This window comes from Macaca thibetana, chromosome 8 (genome assembly GCF_024542745.1).
Source record: "Macaca thibetana thibetana isolate TM-01 chromosome 8, ASM2454274v1, whole genome shotgun sequence".
NCBI classification, from domain to species: domain Eukaryota; kingdom Metazoa; phylum Chordata; class Mammalia; order Primates; family Cercopithecidae; genus Macaca; species Macaca thibetana.
In genome coordinates, this window is record NC_065585.1 from 139,075,678 (window position 1) to 139,092,062 (window position 16,385).

Below are 16,385 nucleotides of genomic sequence, written 5' to 3' on the forward strand. Positions count from 1 at the left end.
TTAATTATTGTGAGGTATATAATTTCATTATCACCGTATCTTATAGAGGAGAACCAGAAGAAGGCATGAGTTGGGTAATTTGGTGAAGGTCATAAATACAGTAAGCATCCAAGTCCAGATTTGGGTCCAGAAAATCTGAGAAGAGAACCTTTCTTCCTAATTTCTAGGATGTATTGCTTCTAGGAACATATTAGCTCTCATAATTTTTAAGTCTGATGCATTATAAAACTGAGAACGCAAGCAGGAAACAGGTGCCACTTTAGCGCTGCATGTGGTTTATTCTGACAAGTATTAAGTGGGTGATGGGTCACCGTATTCACTTGAGGATAGGTAATAGACCGGTGGCTTTAAGGACAAGGCCTTTCTCTAAAATCTTCTGGAAAAATCAGGAATGAGGTGTCTCTTGCAGTTCACAGGTAAACGCTGTATCAATTAATAGAGCTGTTTTGTGCCTGTATAAAACATATGACAGGGCTGAAGCTAGCTTCAATTATACCCACATTTTTTTTTGTTTTAAAATGCATATCTAGATGTACAATTGCTTTAAAGTTATAATGACAAAAATTAACAAAATTACTTCTCATTGTAAAGAAGTCATTGTAGGTTCAATTAAATGGTTGATAAACAGCAAAAAGTCAATTTGCATTGTGAATACTCTTTTGATATCAACTACAATGTGTTCAGTAACATGAGGAAATAAATGTAACATTTATAATAAAATGGAAAATCCATATTAACATTTTCTAAGCATCATCTGAAACTTTCAAGTAAGCATTTTTCTCCCATTGTTCATTAAAGTTTATAAAAAAAGAGATGTGAATATTTTGTTAAAATGCCTTAGTATCCAAGGGCTGAAAAACCAATTTAATTTTTATTTGGGGAGTGTTTTTCTTCACTTAATTTGAATGGAAGAAATCGGGCAGAGTAAGCATAAAACTTTACCTCTTAGTCAGAAAAATTTGGTTACCATGTCGAAGTATATATTTCCCCAGGCCTCATTCTTTTGTATCCTATGTTGGGGTGAAACAATTTTTAAGTTTCTTTAACAATTGCAATAATATGTACATTAGTGCACTGAATCTCAAGAGATAAATACTTTAACTTTGATAAATAGTAAATGCAAATGGTAAATAAAATTAGTTTGTTTCACCCTCAGGTTTAGTAAGACAAAAGTTATAATAAAGAATTATGTTTCCATTTGCATTCTTCTTGCAATGGTACAAATCTCCAAGGCAGATGTTTGAGTCACCCAACCTTTTTTTTTTTCATTTCAGTTATTTACTGAGACTGGATTTGGATCATTGAAGACATGATTCATGCTAGTGACATGATAAAACAAGTGAGGGCTGTTGGTATTAATGGACTGGGTTTAATAGTTTGACAAAATGATGAATAGATGTGTATCATGTACTATGTATTTAGGAGGAAACAAAGCCATTAAGCTAACCTTCTAATGAAAAACTACGTCGTTTTTCTCTGGTGTAAGTGAGCAAAGTCACTACAGGATTAAAATCTCTTTTCTAGAACAACGTAAAGAACAATGTATATACATCTTAAATTTGGTAGGTCACAAAAGTTAGAATGCAATCATCTTTTGATGCAACAAGAAAATAATATTATAAATAATAAAAATTAATATTTCATAATTATAATAATACAATTAATCCTTTATTATTATTATGTTATAATAATAAAAATTGAATGTTTTAGCCTAACATTTGGCATTGACAAATCAGTAGTGTCAGCTTCACAGATGAAGGACAATACAGTCTGATTATTAAAAAATGCCCAATATGACATAGTATTTGGGCTAAAGATACTTAGAATATTATAAATGTTTCCTTTTTGATTAAAGGAATATAACACAATCACCATCAAGCTGCTATCATAACTCATTTTTAGTTGTGGTACATCAGAGAAATAAACAGCTTTCAATGGAAGAGGATTTTAGTGCTTTTTTTCCCCTAAGGTAGACATTAAGCTGCTGTAGAGTGACATGAAGCTGTTGTAGAGTGCTTGCAGCTCTTTCCAATATGTAGAGACATTTTATTTATGAATATTTATACAAAAAAAGGAATTCTGTCAAGATGATTGGTCTATATCACTTGAGAATGACATTATTTAATTAAAGAACAAATTGCATTTTTTTTGCTAGTGCCTGCCCATACCTATTGTCACTGTTTGCCTTGTAATCTGTTTTTTGAATTCACTTTGGGCTGATGGTTTTGTCCAAGGTGTTGTATGAAGAGCACTGTAAAAGAAACTGGCATGTTGTTTTTAAGTTAATAATATGTTTAATAAATGTGTGATTTTTGCATGAAAAAAAAGAACAACCCTAAGTTGTAATCCCAATATGTGGGTATTGTTTCTTTAGCTAAAACTACTACTAGTCAGTGAAGCAAAGCAGTCATTAACAATTTATTTTTGTGGGCCTACTCTATGCTGGGCACCATGAGGACTTTACATGATTAAATGCAGTCTATATACATTATAAAAAAGGGAAAGCAAACCAGAGCCATACTAGCTTGATACTCATAGATGGTGATAGGTTTATATTGCTAGATACATCTAGTCATATCTAGTATTTATAGGTCATTTAAACCTATCACTATAGTGACCTGTGGTACTATATAATCTATATATATCACTATATATATCACTATATATACTATATATATATCACTATAGTGACCTAGTACTGTAGGTTTATACGTACTATATATACACATATAAATGTACTATATATACATCTATGTATATGTACATTTAAATGTTGCTAGTACAAATACTATATATAGTACATAGAGTACATATAAACCTACAGTACTACATGTACTATATGGTTTCCAGCACCTGCTAACTGTGTTCCCAGGCCACCCAGGCAGGAGGGTGATGGGGACAATTCTCCACAGGTCTCTTGTACATCTCGTTAGCTAATGTACCAAACTGACCTTTCGGCCTGAATTATTTCTTCTAAGTATGTAGCAAACAGCCTTGGAAGAGAGAGGTGGATATGTACCTCCTATCTAGCACAGAGACTCTTGCATCTCTGTACTATACAGTACATGTAGTACATATAAACCCACAGTACTAAGTCATATCTAGCACTAGGTTATATCTAACACTGGGTTTATATGACCTATAAATAACCCAATGTAGAGAAACTGAGGTTATGTCTATGAGTACTAGGCACTGTTTTAATCATTTCACATCAGTTAAATCTTTGCGCTCTTATAACAAACCTATGAAGTGCTGCTGTCATGCGCAGAGTATAGATGGGAGCTTGAGTACCTTTCCCAAGGTTGCTCGGTTGGTCCGTGATGGAGTCGGCACTGAAGATGGTCCTTTTATGCCCATCCACAAGGTTACCCACGTGGAACTAGCATAAAGTGTCTGTCGTGCTTTCAGCTATGCTTTGACAGGGGATTCCCATAAGCGGGTATACAAAGCCAAAGAGAGGTCCCATCCCCACCTAATCTAAATGCATCATCATTGTGTGCAGATGATAAATACACTTAGAAAATTCCTATTCAGGTGACAAAAGGAAATGTCTCCATGCTAGATAGGAGGTACATATCCGCCTCTCTCTCCCAAGGTTGTTTGCTATATGCTTGGAAGAAAGAGTTCAAGCCAAAAGGTCAGTTTGGTACGTTAGCTAACGAGATGCACAAGAGACTTGTGGAGAATTGTCCCCATCACCCTCTTGCCTGGGTGGCCTGGGAACGGGGTTGGCAGGTGCTGGAAACCATTGCATGATGATGAGGGAGGCTTGGATTCCCAGTGGCATGGGAGTGTGCACAAAGTTGTTAAGGCCTCTGTGCCTTCCAGAGCTGATGTTTCACAGAGATGAAGGGTGGACAATAATCACTAACATATTCTGAAACCAAGAAGTTCGTGATGTCAAAAGACATTTTAGAAATGAACGTAACATTTGCGTGATTGTACTATACTGCTTTAAAGCCCTTTATACCCACAGGCTGTCGGCTAGATGGAGTTTACCACCATTTGATGGCTGCCAGAAGGAGACTGTCACAGGCTGGCAAAAACACTGTGCTATGTTGAACTATCGAGTTTATCGGTTTATAAAATATCAGTAGATTGACATCCTCATCTTTCATATAACAGTTCTAAACATATGCTTGAGTAAAGATGGGAATATTAGTACACATTTCTATCAATATATGAGTTTTTAAAATACATATCTCTACAGAAAGATATGGTGCTATTTTCTTTGAAATGGCACAAGCATGTAACAACCAAAAATAATATTTCTACATAGCCAACACTTACATTGACATTTCAAAAGAAAAAGAAATAACCTGATGCTGTGTATAATATTATGCCTAGAAAAAATTTAAATGTTGCTAGAAAAAGCTTTTCAAGGTGTGTATATTCATGTTAGCACCTTTTCAAGCAAGTTTATGATATTACCTAGGATTCTTTATGTTTGGAATCAGAGAACAAGTAATACATGTAAAATAGAAGCATTTGCTTGTTCTATATTAATATAATGCTGAAAACAAGAAAAATACATTTTAAGGGATATATTTTTGCTCTATAGTACATATATATTTAACTGTTAAAGTAATATTCATTTGAGAATGTTTTAAATTATTTGCTTTAACCCTGTAAAATTTCCTTTTTATTAAGTCCAAAAATGTTGAATGACATCAATTTCATGTAGTTCAAAATTGTCAGGAGCTCTCTAATGCTTTTAAGTTCTGCTCAACCATTTTCATCTTGGTTAAGGAAATTATTATTTATTTCTTGTACAGAAATATTCATAATTTATTTACTGATATGAAGAAAAATGTTTCGCAATTTTAGGCAGAGAAAGGGAAGGAAAAATATGACACTCAAACTTCTGTAGAAACATTCAACACGTTTTAAAATGTTCGTGATGCTGCAAAACATTTCCTTTAAATGTTTTATATGAAAATATTACTCAGAAATATTCTAACCAATTATTTTCCACAAAACATTCAAATCACCTATTAATTTATAATGTTACTATCATTATTATTATTATTATTATTATTATTATTTTGAGCTGGAGTCTCACTCTGCCACCCACGCTGGAGTGCAGTGGCACAATCTCAGCTCGCTCTAACCTCTGTCTCCTGGGTTCAAGCAATTCTTTTGCCTCAGCCTCCCGAGTAGCTGGGACTACAGACTCCCACCACCAAGCCAGGCTAATTTTTGTATTTTTAGTAGAGACGGTGTTTCATCATGTTGGCCAGGCTGGTCTCGAACTCCTGACCTCATGATCCACCCGCCTTGGCCTCCCAAAGTGCTGGGATTACAGGCATGAGCCACCGTGCCCAGCCCAATTTGTAATTATTTTATGTATATATATAATATATAATATATAAATAATATAATAATATAATATGTATTTACATAATTTATATTTATATAAATAAATATATATTGTATATTTATATAATTTATATTTATATAAATAAATATATAGTATATTTATATAATTTATATTTATATAAATAAATATATATTGTATATTTATATAATTTATATTTATATAAATAAATATATTATATATTTATATAATTTATATTTATATAAATAAATATATATTTATATAATTTATATTTATATAAATAAATATATATTTATATAATTTATATTTATAAAAATAAAATAAATATATTATATATTTATATAATTTATATTTATATAAATAAATATATTATATATTTATATAATTTATATTTATATAAATAAATATATATTTATATAATTTATATTTATATAAATAAATATATATTTATATAATTTATATTTATAAAATAATATATATTATATATTTATATAATATATATTTATATAATTATATAATAAAACTATAATTACATATATTATATATCATATATATATTTCAATGTGTGTATGCTATCTACACCTTGATTTTCCCTTTCACGCAATAAGAGTGAAAATCCATTTGAGAAACTAAAGCTTCTCCAAGCCATATATTAGTTAATAGTAGCCAGGTGAAGTTAATATTTTTGATGGGAGTATTTGGCTGCATTAACATTTTGGTGGAGATATTAGAAATGAGGAAATAAACAGAACATAAAATTTGAATGTTCTGTTCTTATTTCAGTCTTTCTATCTTCCCCAAATTCTAGAGCCTGACTTCTCACTCTGAAATAGGAGGAGAAGTAGAGGTAAGAGAGAGGAGAGCCTTCTGGACCAGTCCATAGGAGACTCCTTTTCACCCCTCAGTGGTCTAAGGACATTTCTGAGGTTGGAGTCACTTTCTGGATTCTCAGTGAAACCTGCTTGGAAACTACCCGTCTTTCAAGAGAATTCCATGCTATGGCTATGTTTATTAAACCCAGATTTATTTTTAGAAGAGGAATACATGTTTGATTTGATATTGTAGACTGCACATCTAATATGAATGCTAATATTTGGCAAAGCATATATCAGTGCTAACCGACCTTAAATTTAAAGGCAATCTCCATAAATGAACTCTAACCTCTGTGTTTTAAGGCCATGCTATAACTCATGTTGCTATAGACAGGAAAATATTTTGAAAGACCTTAGGCATTTGAAATGCCTTTCTGAATCCACATTTCTTAAAGGTTCTAAAATGCACTCTAGGTCATTTAGGGCTTATAATCTCAGGAAATGGAAAATGCCTCCTCAGGTTAGTACAGGTGGTGGAAGTTTGTTGTCATAATGTATGAGGAAGAAAATAAGGAGGAAAAGAAGGAAAAAGGAAAGAAGGAAGGAAGGAACGAAGGAGGGAGGATGGGAAAGAAGAAATGAAAGAAGGAAGGAGGAAAGGAAGGAATGGGAAAGAAGGAGGAAAGGAAGAAAGGGACGGAAGGAAGGGAGGGAAGGAAAGGGAAGGGGGAGGAAGGAAGGGAGGGAAGGAAAGGGAAGGGGGAGGAAGGAAGGAAGGGAAGGGAAAGGGGAGGAAGGAAGGAAGGAAAGGAAGGGAGGAAGGAAGGAAGGGAGGGAGGGAGGGAGGAAGGGAAGGAAGGGCCAAGAAATGGCTTCCAGCACCTTATCTATTTTAGTCATTTGTAGAGTAAATCAGATTTTCCTGTATTGTTTCTAGTGTTCAGAGAAAGTGACAAGTCAGAAACACAACATGACGTGAGGCCCGTAGATGGAAATTCTGGCTTGGTTGGGGTGAGCTTGGGCTTCGCTGCTCCTCTGTAACTCGCAAATAAATACAAAAACTAGTGACACTCTCCTCTCCTGTCTCAGTGTTGTGAGTGAGGATCCACGTAGAGTAAAATTACTTACAGGATTACATACACAATGTGAAAAGAGCTCTTTAAGCAGGTGTGTGTCCGTGGGAGCAGCCGCGCTCTACAGTGTCTGCCTATGGCGGTGGGTGACTGGGGAGTGCTGGCAGGTACAGGGAACAGCCCAGGAGAGATCAAGCTAAGATATTTTTGTTAGGAAGAACGAAGTGTTTTCTTTAAAAAAGTCAGCACAGAGGTACTCAGGCTGTTTCGCGTTGCCTCCTGACTGTAACTCCACTTTGTCTTAAGTCTTAGGGGAGGTGTACGTATTCACTGCAGCCACCTTTCAGTGTTAGGGCCGTCCCCGGGCAGAAATGGGAGCTCGGTGGAAAGCCATTTCCGAGGCCCTCCTTCCCTTTCTCCCCAGTGCCCCTGGCTCACGCTTTGCCTTCTTTCTTCTGTGATGTTCCACTCATATTTTTGCTCCAGTTCTTAACTTCAGCTTCATGTATTCTACCATCCTCCATATGTCTCAGTTTTATCTTATTCCCTTAATCTATAATGTTTAATGTCATGAAATGAGAATTTCCCTATAGACTATATTTTTGCTCGCTTTTCACTTTTTCCTAAGTATGATACTGTGGGAAGAAATAACTAAATATAACAGAAGCATCCTAGTTTTCCTAAATAACCCCTTGTTAAACTATTATGCATTGATTTTTATAACCTTTTGCATTTATGTGTGGTATGTATATATTAAAATTTATATATGCATATAAATTATGTATGTACATATATTTATGTGTTTTTATATATAATGTGTTTATATACATATATATTTGTACCTCAAGACAGAGGATTTTTTTCATTAGGACTTAGTGTAAGTATTTCCAGTTTTTCTTGTAAACAAATAAAGTCCTCTCAGCTTTTAGTTTTTCAGCCTAACTGTAAAATGATGTCTGTGCTCATCAGGCCACTACTCCTAAGTCCCTTTGATCTCTTGGTTGGCTTTTTCTCTAACCGTTAGTGATATGTAGAAAACCTGGAAACTATGGAAAACAGTTAAAAAAAGGACAAAAAAACCATGGGCAATTTCATCAGCCAGAAACCACATCAAATCTTTTTCTTCATTCCAACTATTTTTCTTCCACCTGTTAAGAGAAAACTTTTGGCCCATGAAATTTAGCAGAGTTTATTTGAGTAAACAGATGTATCAGTCAGACAGCCTTCAAATCCAGGAAAGGTCTGGAGAGATCCACTCAGCAATGTGGGCAGCGGCACTGATAGAAAAAGGAAGGGACATGGGGAGGCAGCTGGAGGAGCCACCGCTGGGCACCTGCCCGACTGGGGCATGGTCTGACTAGTCTGGGGCCTGTGATGGGCTGAAGCAAGGCTGCTGTGATTAGCTGAGACTCAGCGACTTGTTACAAGGACATCCTTTTGAGTAGAGTTGCAGTTTGTTATGTACTGAGTGAGGCTGCAGTTCACTGTGTAGGAATTCAAAGTACAAAGGCAACTCTAAGCCAAATGTATTTATTTATTTATTTTTATTTTACTTTAAGTTCTGGGATACATGTGCAGAACGTGCAGGTTGTTACGTAGGTATACATGTGCCATGGTGGTTTGCTGCACCTATCAACCCATCATCTAGGTTTTAAATCCCCGCGTGGATTAAGTATTTGTCCTAATGTTCTCCCTCCCCTTGTCCCCTGCCCCCCAACAGGCCCTGTTGTGTGATGTTCCCCTCCCTGTGTCCATGTGTTCTCATTGTTCAACTCCCACTTATAAATGAGAACATGTGGTGTTTGGTTTTCTGTTCCTGTGTTAACCATCCTTCTCAGTGAGCCAAATTTATTTTAACACATGACTTTTCTTGAGGTCTGAAGTCCACAATAGCAATACAATTGATACTAAAGCTTGTCTCTTTCTAACGATCAGTAATGCATGAACAACAAAAATGCCTTATCTATAGCATCAATTGGTATCTTACCAATAAAACATTACTTTTGTGTTGAACATAGATTATCAACAATTTTATCATATTGTTTATTCAATCAATGGTATATTAATAGGAAATTCACAACTAAAAGAGAATGTTTTCACCTGTGAAACCGTGTGGTCACAGGAAATTTAAAAATCAAAGTTTGCTACAGTAAGTGTTATAGATTATTCATAAAGAACTTTCAAAATAAAATATCTTAAGATATGGTTTTTTTGTAGAAATTGTGGCCTAGAAGTAATAGTTGAAAGAGAACAAGGAATAAAATAAATTTGTTGAGTTTCTTTTAAATGAATATTCAGAAGTATCAACTTGCTGTGGTATTACTCTCTTGGACTTGAGTAAAAGTGGTATTTTATTTAAGGGCACTTTTACCTAATTTGCATGTCATATACTGGTAATGCCAGTGACTTAAACTTATGAGGAAAATTTTAGATTTTTAATGAAGGATGTAAGAGATTAATTTTTTTTAAATATTCTTTTAAGGGTGTGCAAGTGAAATTTTGCACCAAAACTAAGCACTTGACTCTGAAGTAAGGTAGAGGTTGAGGATGCACAGAAGAGGAGAAAATGTGGTGAGTTACAGGAGGTTGAGTGTAGACAGCTTTGTGGGAGTGTGTGTGACAGGGAGTGCAGGACATGGTGTTCAGGCTTCTGATAATGAGTGACTAGAAACTACTTGCAGACATGTGGATCGGTAGACTGGGGTAGGTGTTTAGGGGTTGTAAAATGTTCTGTTTTTATTTGAATTCAGTATCCTCTCACAAGAGTCACAGTTCTGTTATCGGATTTTTGCCACATTATTTTATTGGGCCAAGATAAAGGACATTCTTTGTGATAGCCTTATTGACCACAGCAAATCAGGGCCCACCATTCCGTGGGGGCTGTTGGCACTGTTTTTGTATGAACGCAGGGGTGCATGGAGATGCAACTACAAAGACTGGACCTTTTTTTTTTTTTTTTTACCACTCCTTAGGGAAAATGGTCTCGCATCCCCTTGGTTTATATTATTTGGGATTTCTCCTCTCAAATTGCATCATAGAGTATTCAAACTCAACGTTTTTTGTATATTCTCTACCTATCATTTTTTTAAAAATATTAAAATGATAATTTGCACAAATTTCTGGAAATCTCCACTCTTCAGCTGTCATCCTTCAGTTAACGAAGGACCAGATGAACTTTAATATTAATGTTTATTTCAGTCCTCACTTTTCTTTTTACTCCTAATTTCCACTCATACATGTTTATCTCCTCTCTTTCTTTTTGTTGTGGCAATATATTTTCTTGGCAGGCTATTTTTCAAAACATACACACATATAATTATAATATATATATATACACACACACACACATATACTGTCTAATTTGTCAGACACTATACTAAAAAATATTCCAAAAAGAGAGTGTTTACAATAAATGAGCCTATAGCATAGCCAAAAAAAAAAAAAAAAAAAAAAAAAAAAAAGATGTGAGCAAACAATCGAACTAGCCTAAGATAATTACAAATTGAACCAAATACCATTTTCATGAAGAAAGAGGCCATCATGAAGAATTTGGAAATTGCTACTGTAGATGGTGTCAGCTCAAAGAAAATTTCTGATTCCGTTGTGTGAACCAAATTGGAATTTTTGGCTGGGCGCAGTGGCTCATACCTGCAATCCAAGAACTTTGGGAGGCTGAGCATGAGGACCGCTTGACCCAAGACTTCAGGACCAGCCTGGGCCATATGACGAGACCTTGTCTGTATAAAACAACAATAAGGAAACAAGAAACAAAAAAAGAAAGAATAAAGCTGAGTTATTCTTGGCAGAAATAAAGTTTGTAAAAGATAGTTCAGGTTATTAAAACCAATTCTAGAAGCATGTTTTTTGGTGAAATTAAATGCATTTTATTTAAAATATGCAGTGAGATACAAGTTGAGTTATGAATTTATGAGGCTAAAGCTTTTAAGAACTTTTCAGAAATGATAGTTTTGCCAGAAATTCTAAGAGTATTTAGGCTGGAGAAAAATATTATTTTTATCATTGGGTTAAATATTTGAGTGTTCACATAAATTTAGAATAATTGCTTCAACCTAAAAAATACTTGAGAGAAATAAAGCTAAGGATTACTTTTAAATTAGCAATTTTTCTTCACATTTTAAACTTCATTGTTACTGTTGTGGCAATATCAAAAAACTTGCGTTTTTCAATATATTTTCACATAGCACTTGTAAATCACTGAGAAAAGACTAATAAGATGTTTGTAACATTTTGGTTATGCCTGACTCAATTATAATAAACTTGTATGGAATTTGAATGTAGGTTGGGTGCAGTGGCTTATGCCTGTAATCCCAGCACTTTGAGAGGTCAAGGTGGGAGGATCACTTGAGGTCAGGAGTTCAAGACCAGCCTGGCCCATGTGGTGAAACCCCATTTCTACTAAAAATGCAAAAATTAGCTGGGCATGGTGGCAGGCATCTGTGTCCCCATAGTCCCAGCTACTTGGGAGGCTGAGGCAGGAGAATCTCTTGAACCCAGGAGGTTGAGGTTGCAGTTAGCTGAGATCGTGCCACTGCCCTCCAGCCTGGCAGCCTGGGAGACAGAGCGAGACTTTGTCACAAAAAAAAAAAAGAAAAAATAGAATTTAAAATATATCACTATGATTCTGATAAAAACTATGGTCTCTCCAGTTAATTCTTCCCACCTCAATAAATTAATCAATTTGATCAATTTTCTTGGTGATTGATTATAATGAATGATAGTTACCGAAGCTTCATAATTAGAGAAACGGTTCTAGTTTCTAATTTTGTGTAATTTATTTTAAATCATCTTGCACTTTTCAAAGAATATATACCCACATACAATTCAGACTTTGCATATATTTTCAGTATATTTACAAAGTCCTTGAAGTCCACCCTGGTAATAGTATACTACTAGTAGCACTGTTGCTGTCACTATTACAATTACTACTACTCCTTCTTAAGTGACTACTGTATTCTAGGCCCTTTTCTAAGGATATGAATAGGTGGTCTCCTTTAAGACTTGTTAAACTGTTGGTGGGACTGTAAACTAGTTCATCCATTGTGGAAGACAGTGCAGTGATTCCTCAAGGATCTAGAACTAGAAATACCATTTGACCCAGCCATCCCATTACTGGGCATATACCCAAAGGATTATAAATCATGCTGCTATAAAGACACATGCACACATGTGTTTATTGTGACACTATTCACAATAGCAAAGACTTGGAACCAACCCAAATGTCCATCAATGATAGACTAGATTAAGAAAATGTGACACATATACACCATGGAATTATGCAGCCATAAAAAAGGATGAGTTCATGTCCTTTGTAAGGACACGGATGAAGCTGGAAACTAAGCAAACTATCATTCTAAGCAAACTATCACAAGGACGGAAAACCAAACACCACATGTTCTCACCCATAGGTGGGAATTGAACAATGAGAACACTTGGACACAGCGTGGGGAACATCACACACTGGGGCATGTCGTGGTGTAGGAGGAGAGGGGAGGGATAGCATTAGGAGATATACCTAATGTAAAGGACGAGTTAATGGATGCAGCACACCAACATGGCACATGTATATGTATGTAACAAACTTGCACGCTGTGCACATGTACCCTAGAACTTAAAGTATAATAATAATAAAAAAGACTTGTTAAACGTTTTTCTGAACATATTAGTGCAGTGTGCCTATGTATTTCTGTGTGTTTCTACATTCAATGATATATAGGTATATTACATATGTGTGTTTCATAGGATTGAAGAAATGAGTGCATCTGATTTTCTGAAAATTAGTGTTCCAACTGGTTTGCAATTACACAATTACTATTCCAAGTTCCTCCCAGGATAGGATATTGAGGGAAATTACATGTAAGATTTTTATTTGCATGTGCTCATTACCCTCGTGAAAATTTTCATCAACTCCAATGAGCCATATACTTCGGTGGAAGTGATTTACCACCTTTACAGTTCAGTCTGGCCTCACACTTGCCAGGACATCTGTAATGAGGCAATTGAATGCATTTTACATAAGGGATCATTCCCAGATGGACTATGTGGGTGGTAGAGAAACGCTGAGATAATACGTAATGGCATCGACTTTGCCCAGCAAGATCAGTTTCATAGAGGAAGACCTTGCCATTCAAAGCAAGCACGGTCTGATCTTTTCCAAAAAAGAAAAATGATGATATGATGTATCTTTCTGTTCCAGCGGTCCCTTGCCCCAGTATTGAAACTCAGCTCTCAGAACATGTCATCTGGAGGCTGGTTTCAGGATCCTTGAATGAGTATGGCGCTCAAGTATTGCTGAGCTGCAGTCCTGGTTACTACTTAGAGGGCCGGAGGCTCGCGCAGTGCCAGGCCAATGGGACGTGGAACATAGGAGACGAGAGGCCAGGCTGTCGAGGTAAGTGATGAGGGATGCACCCCCGAAAGACACGGCATCCTGGATTATTCTGGATGGCTGCTGTCAACGCTGAGCTTCTCTAGTGGAGCTATCATCTGTCATAGTCCTATAGATCAAAAGCACAAATGGCCTGTCTTTTCATTACAATGTGACATACTTACAATGACATACGTATTGTCATGTGACATACTGAAACCACATTGCTGCTGGATTAGACATTTGATGTTGTCTTTTCCTTGTTAATGATTGTATTTTTCCAACTGTATTTCAAATCAGCTCAAAGACAAGTACAAACCTATGTGTAGAAAGATAACTCTTATGCCAGACAGGCTATTCAAGAATTCTAATTAAGATCTTGGGAAATAGTATTAATGCTGAAGATACTGTGTTCGCAAATAATGACTGTCTTCAAAAGGGAGATGATTATTCTCTTAGGTATAAGATAAGCAGTTAAAGCTTTGAGTGAGTTTCACATTAAATACGGATAAATAGAAAAATAAAACAATGCTAGTATTGTTCAGAGCACTCTTTGATTCAGACATATCTAATATACAGTCTTTACTTGATTGTTCACAGAAAATTATCATGCATAAAAACAAGTAGTTTATAATATATAAAATACACAGCTTAGTAAGACTACATCAGAATAAAAAATGAAAAAGACAAAAGCATGAATGTTTAACTGTCTTTGGTAATAATTTTAATTCAACTTTTAGTAGAGCAAACTTTAATGAAACACATACCACAAGCTCTTCACTAGGAACACAAAGATAAATCAGGAAGGATTGCTGGCCTCAAGGAGCTCAAAGTTTTCATAATCGTAATGAACATGGTCCCTGTTTCTCCAAGATAGCCCTGCCTGAAGCCTGTTTTCCAGGTGTTTATTAATGATTGCTTGTCACTCTGAACAGTGTCCTGGTTTGGATGGTTAATGACCTGGTCACTGAGTTTGCGGGGCCGTTCCTCTTTATCACACCTTTGCCGCTTAGGAAATGCTGCCCTTCCCCACATTCTTGCCAGTCATGCACAGATGTATTCATCCTTAGAAGTCAATTTATCACCTGGAGATTCCGACATTAGCACCAGTAAGGAGAGATTAGGAGAAGGAATCAGGAACACTAAACTTTTGCCTACTTTAGACTCTTCCCGCGAACATCATTTTGTCGATTTCAAACCAGAAATGGGATCTTAAAAACAGACACTTATTAACTTTCTTAGAGGTGGGGTTTTATATGGGGCTTCTGCGGCTGCAACAGCCCAGTACAGCCTTTTCTTGTCTCCCCAGTTTCCCAGGGATGCCCAGCTACGGTATCCCTGTCTACCCAGAGCAGGGTCATGCCAAATGGTATTTGCTGTGTGACAATCTTCTGTGCTCACGGCTCAATCAGCCTTCGAGAAGAATTTTCACATACAGTGGAGAGCCTTCTATTTAAGGGAATGTTAAGAAAATCCTCATTCCTGAACTACGCTCGTTAGTAGCAAGGCATTGACCTCATTTGGGAAAAGAAAGCAAAGTTGGAGTTCTGCTGTCCTTGAAGTGTTTCTGCCTCCAGCCTCTGAAATTCTGGCAAGTCTGTTTTCCTGCCTCTAGTTTTCTTGACTGTATTCTGGTGCTTCTGACACGGAGTGCAGTCCAGACACAACCCCCACCCATCATTTATTGTCACATGTCTGGTTGTCTCGGGCCACACATTTGTTTTGAAAATCGTCAGCTGCTTGCTGACTCGCGGGCTGGGCACAAACTGTTCTATCACACTTTGCTGTTTGTCTCTTGAATGTCATCATGGACATGTGGCATTTTCCAGAGTCACCGGATTCCAGCTGAAATCATTGCTGACTTTTAAAAAAACGATTTTATTAATGTTTGTAGCTCAGGTTGTGACACTTTGGCCGAGGGAGTCCCTTTCACGCAGCTTTAACGTCTCTGAAATGGTCCTTATTTTCTCATGAAAACAGGATGTTCTGTGGTTATCTGGAATTTTTCTTACCCAAACGCTTTGTTCTCCAAAAAGCCCTGGTATCTTCTGGTGGAGAGTGGTATCAGAGAACCAGATCCACACCAGGGAAGGCAGTGTGCCGTGCACAGGGTCGGTGAGCTGCGGAAAGTTGACATGGAGTTTATCGTTACTTCTGTGACCAAGCTGAAATTTTCTGCTTGTCTTTATTTTTTTCCTCCCAAAAGGCTTGATATTGATATTGTCAATTTATTCTTATGTCTACTGACTTTTTTTAAAAAAAAATTATACTAATACAGGGCTTGTCAATCTTTTTTTCTCTTTTTGGAGCATAAGTGTGCTGTCTTAGATGCCGTAGTATATGACTTTTGGTTTAAATTGGGATGCTGGTTAAAACTTTACAAGCCTTAGTGGCCCCCTTCTCCTCTTCATCTCTCTTGCCTCAATGTTTTGGAAATGACATCAGAGTACAGAAGTCTAGAAACCCCTTTACCAAGGTCATTCAGCAGACCCTCTATGGAGGGGATAGCCCAGCCTCTTTGAAAGCAACTGTTCTCGGGGGTTTTCATAAAATTTTTTTTTTTTTAATTTGAGGACCTGTGTTAGTTATTGATTGCTGTGTAACCAGTTACCATACGGTAAGGGCCTCACGATAGCACAGATTGGCTACAGCCCAGCTTCTGGGCTCAGATACCTGGCACATTTTGGCCAGATCCTCCACTCATGGTCTCACAGGACTGCGTTCAGGTGTTGACAGGGACGGAGGCCCAGTGAGGCCCAGTGGGGTCCAGTGAGGTC

At 36.4% G+C, this 16,385-nt stretch overlaps 1 protein-coding gene across 1 annotated transcript in view; it reads left to right on the top strand.

Moving 5' to 3' along the window:
• The window catches only part of CSMD1 (CUB and Sushi multiple domains 1), a 2,043,790-nt gene that overhangs the window by 1,941,786 nt on the left and 85,619 nt on the right, over window positions 1-16,385 (top strand). The window contains 1 exon segment of the mRNA XM_050802644.1: window positions 13,438-13,632. Within this exon segment, the coding sequence (XP_050658601.1) occupies window positions 13,438-13,632 (195 nt within the window).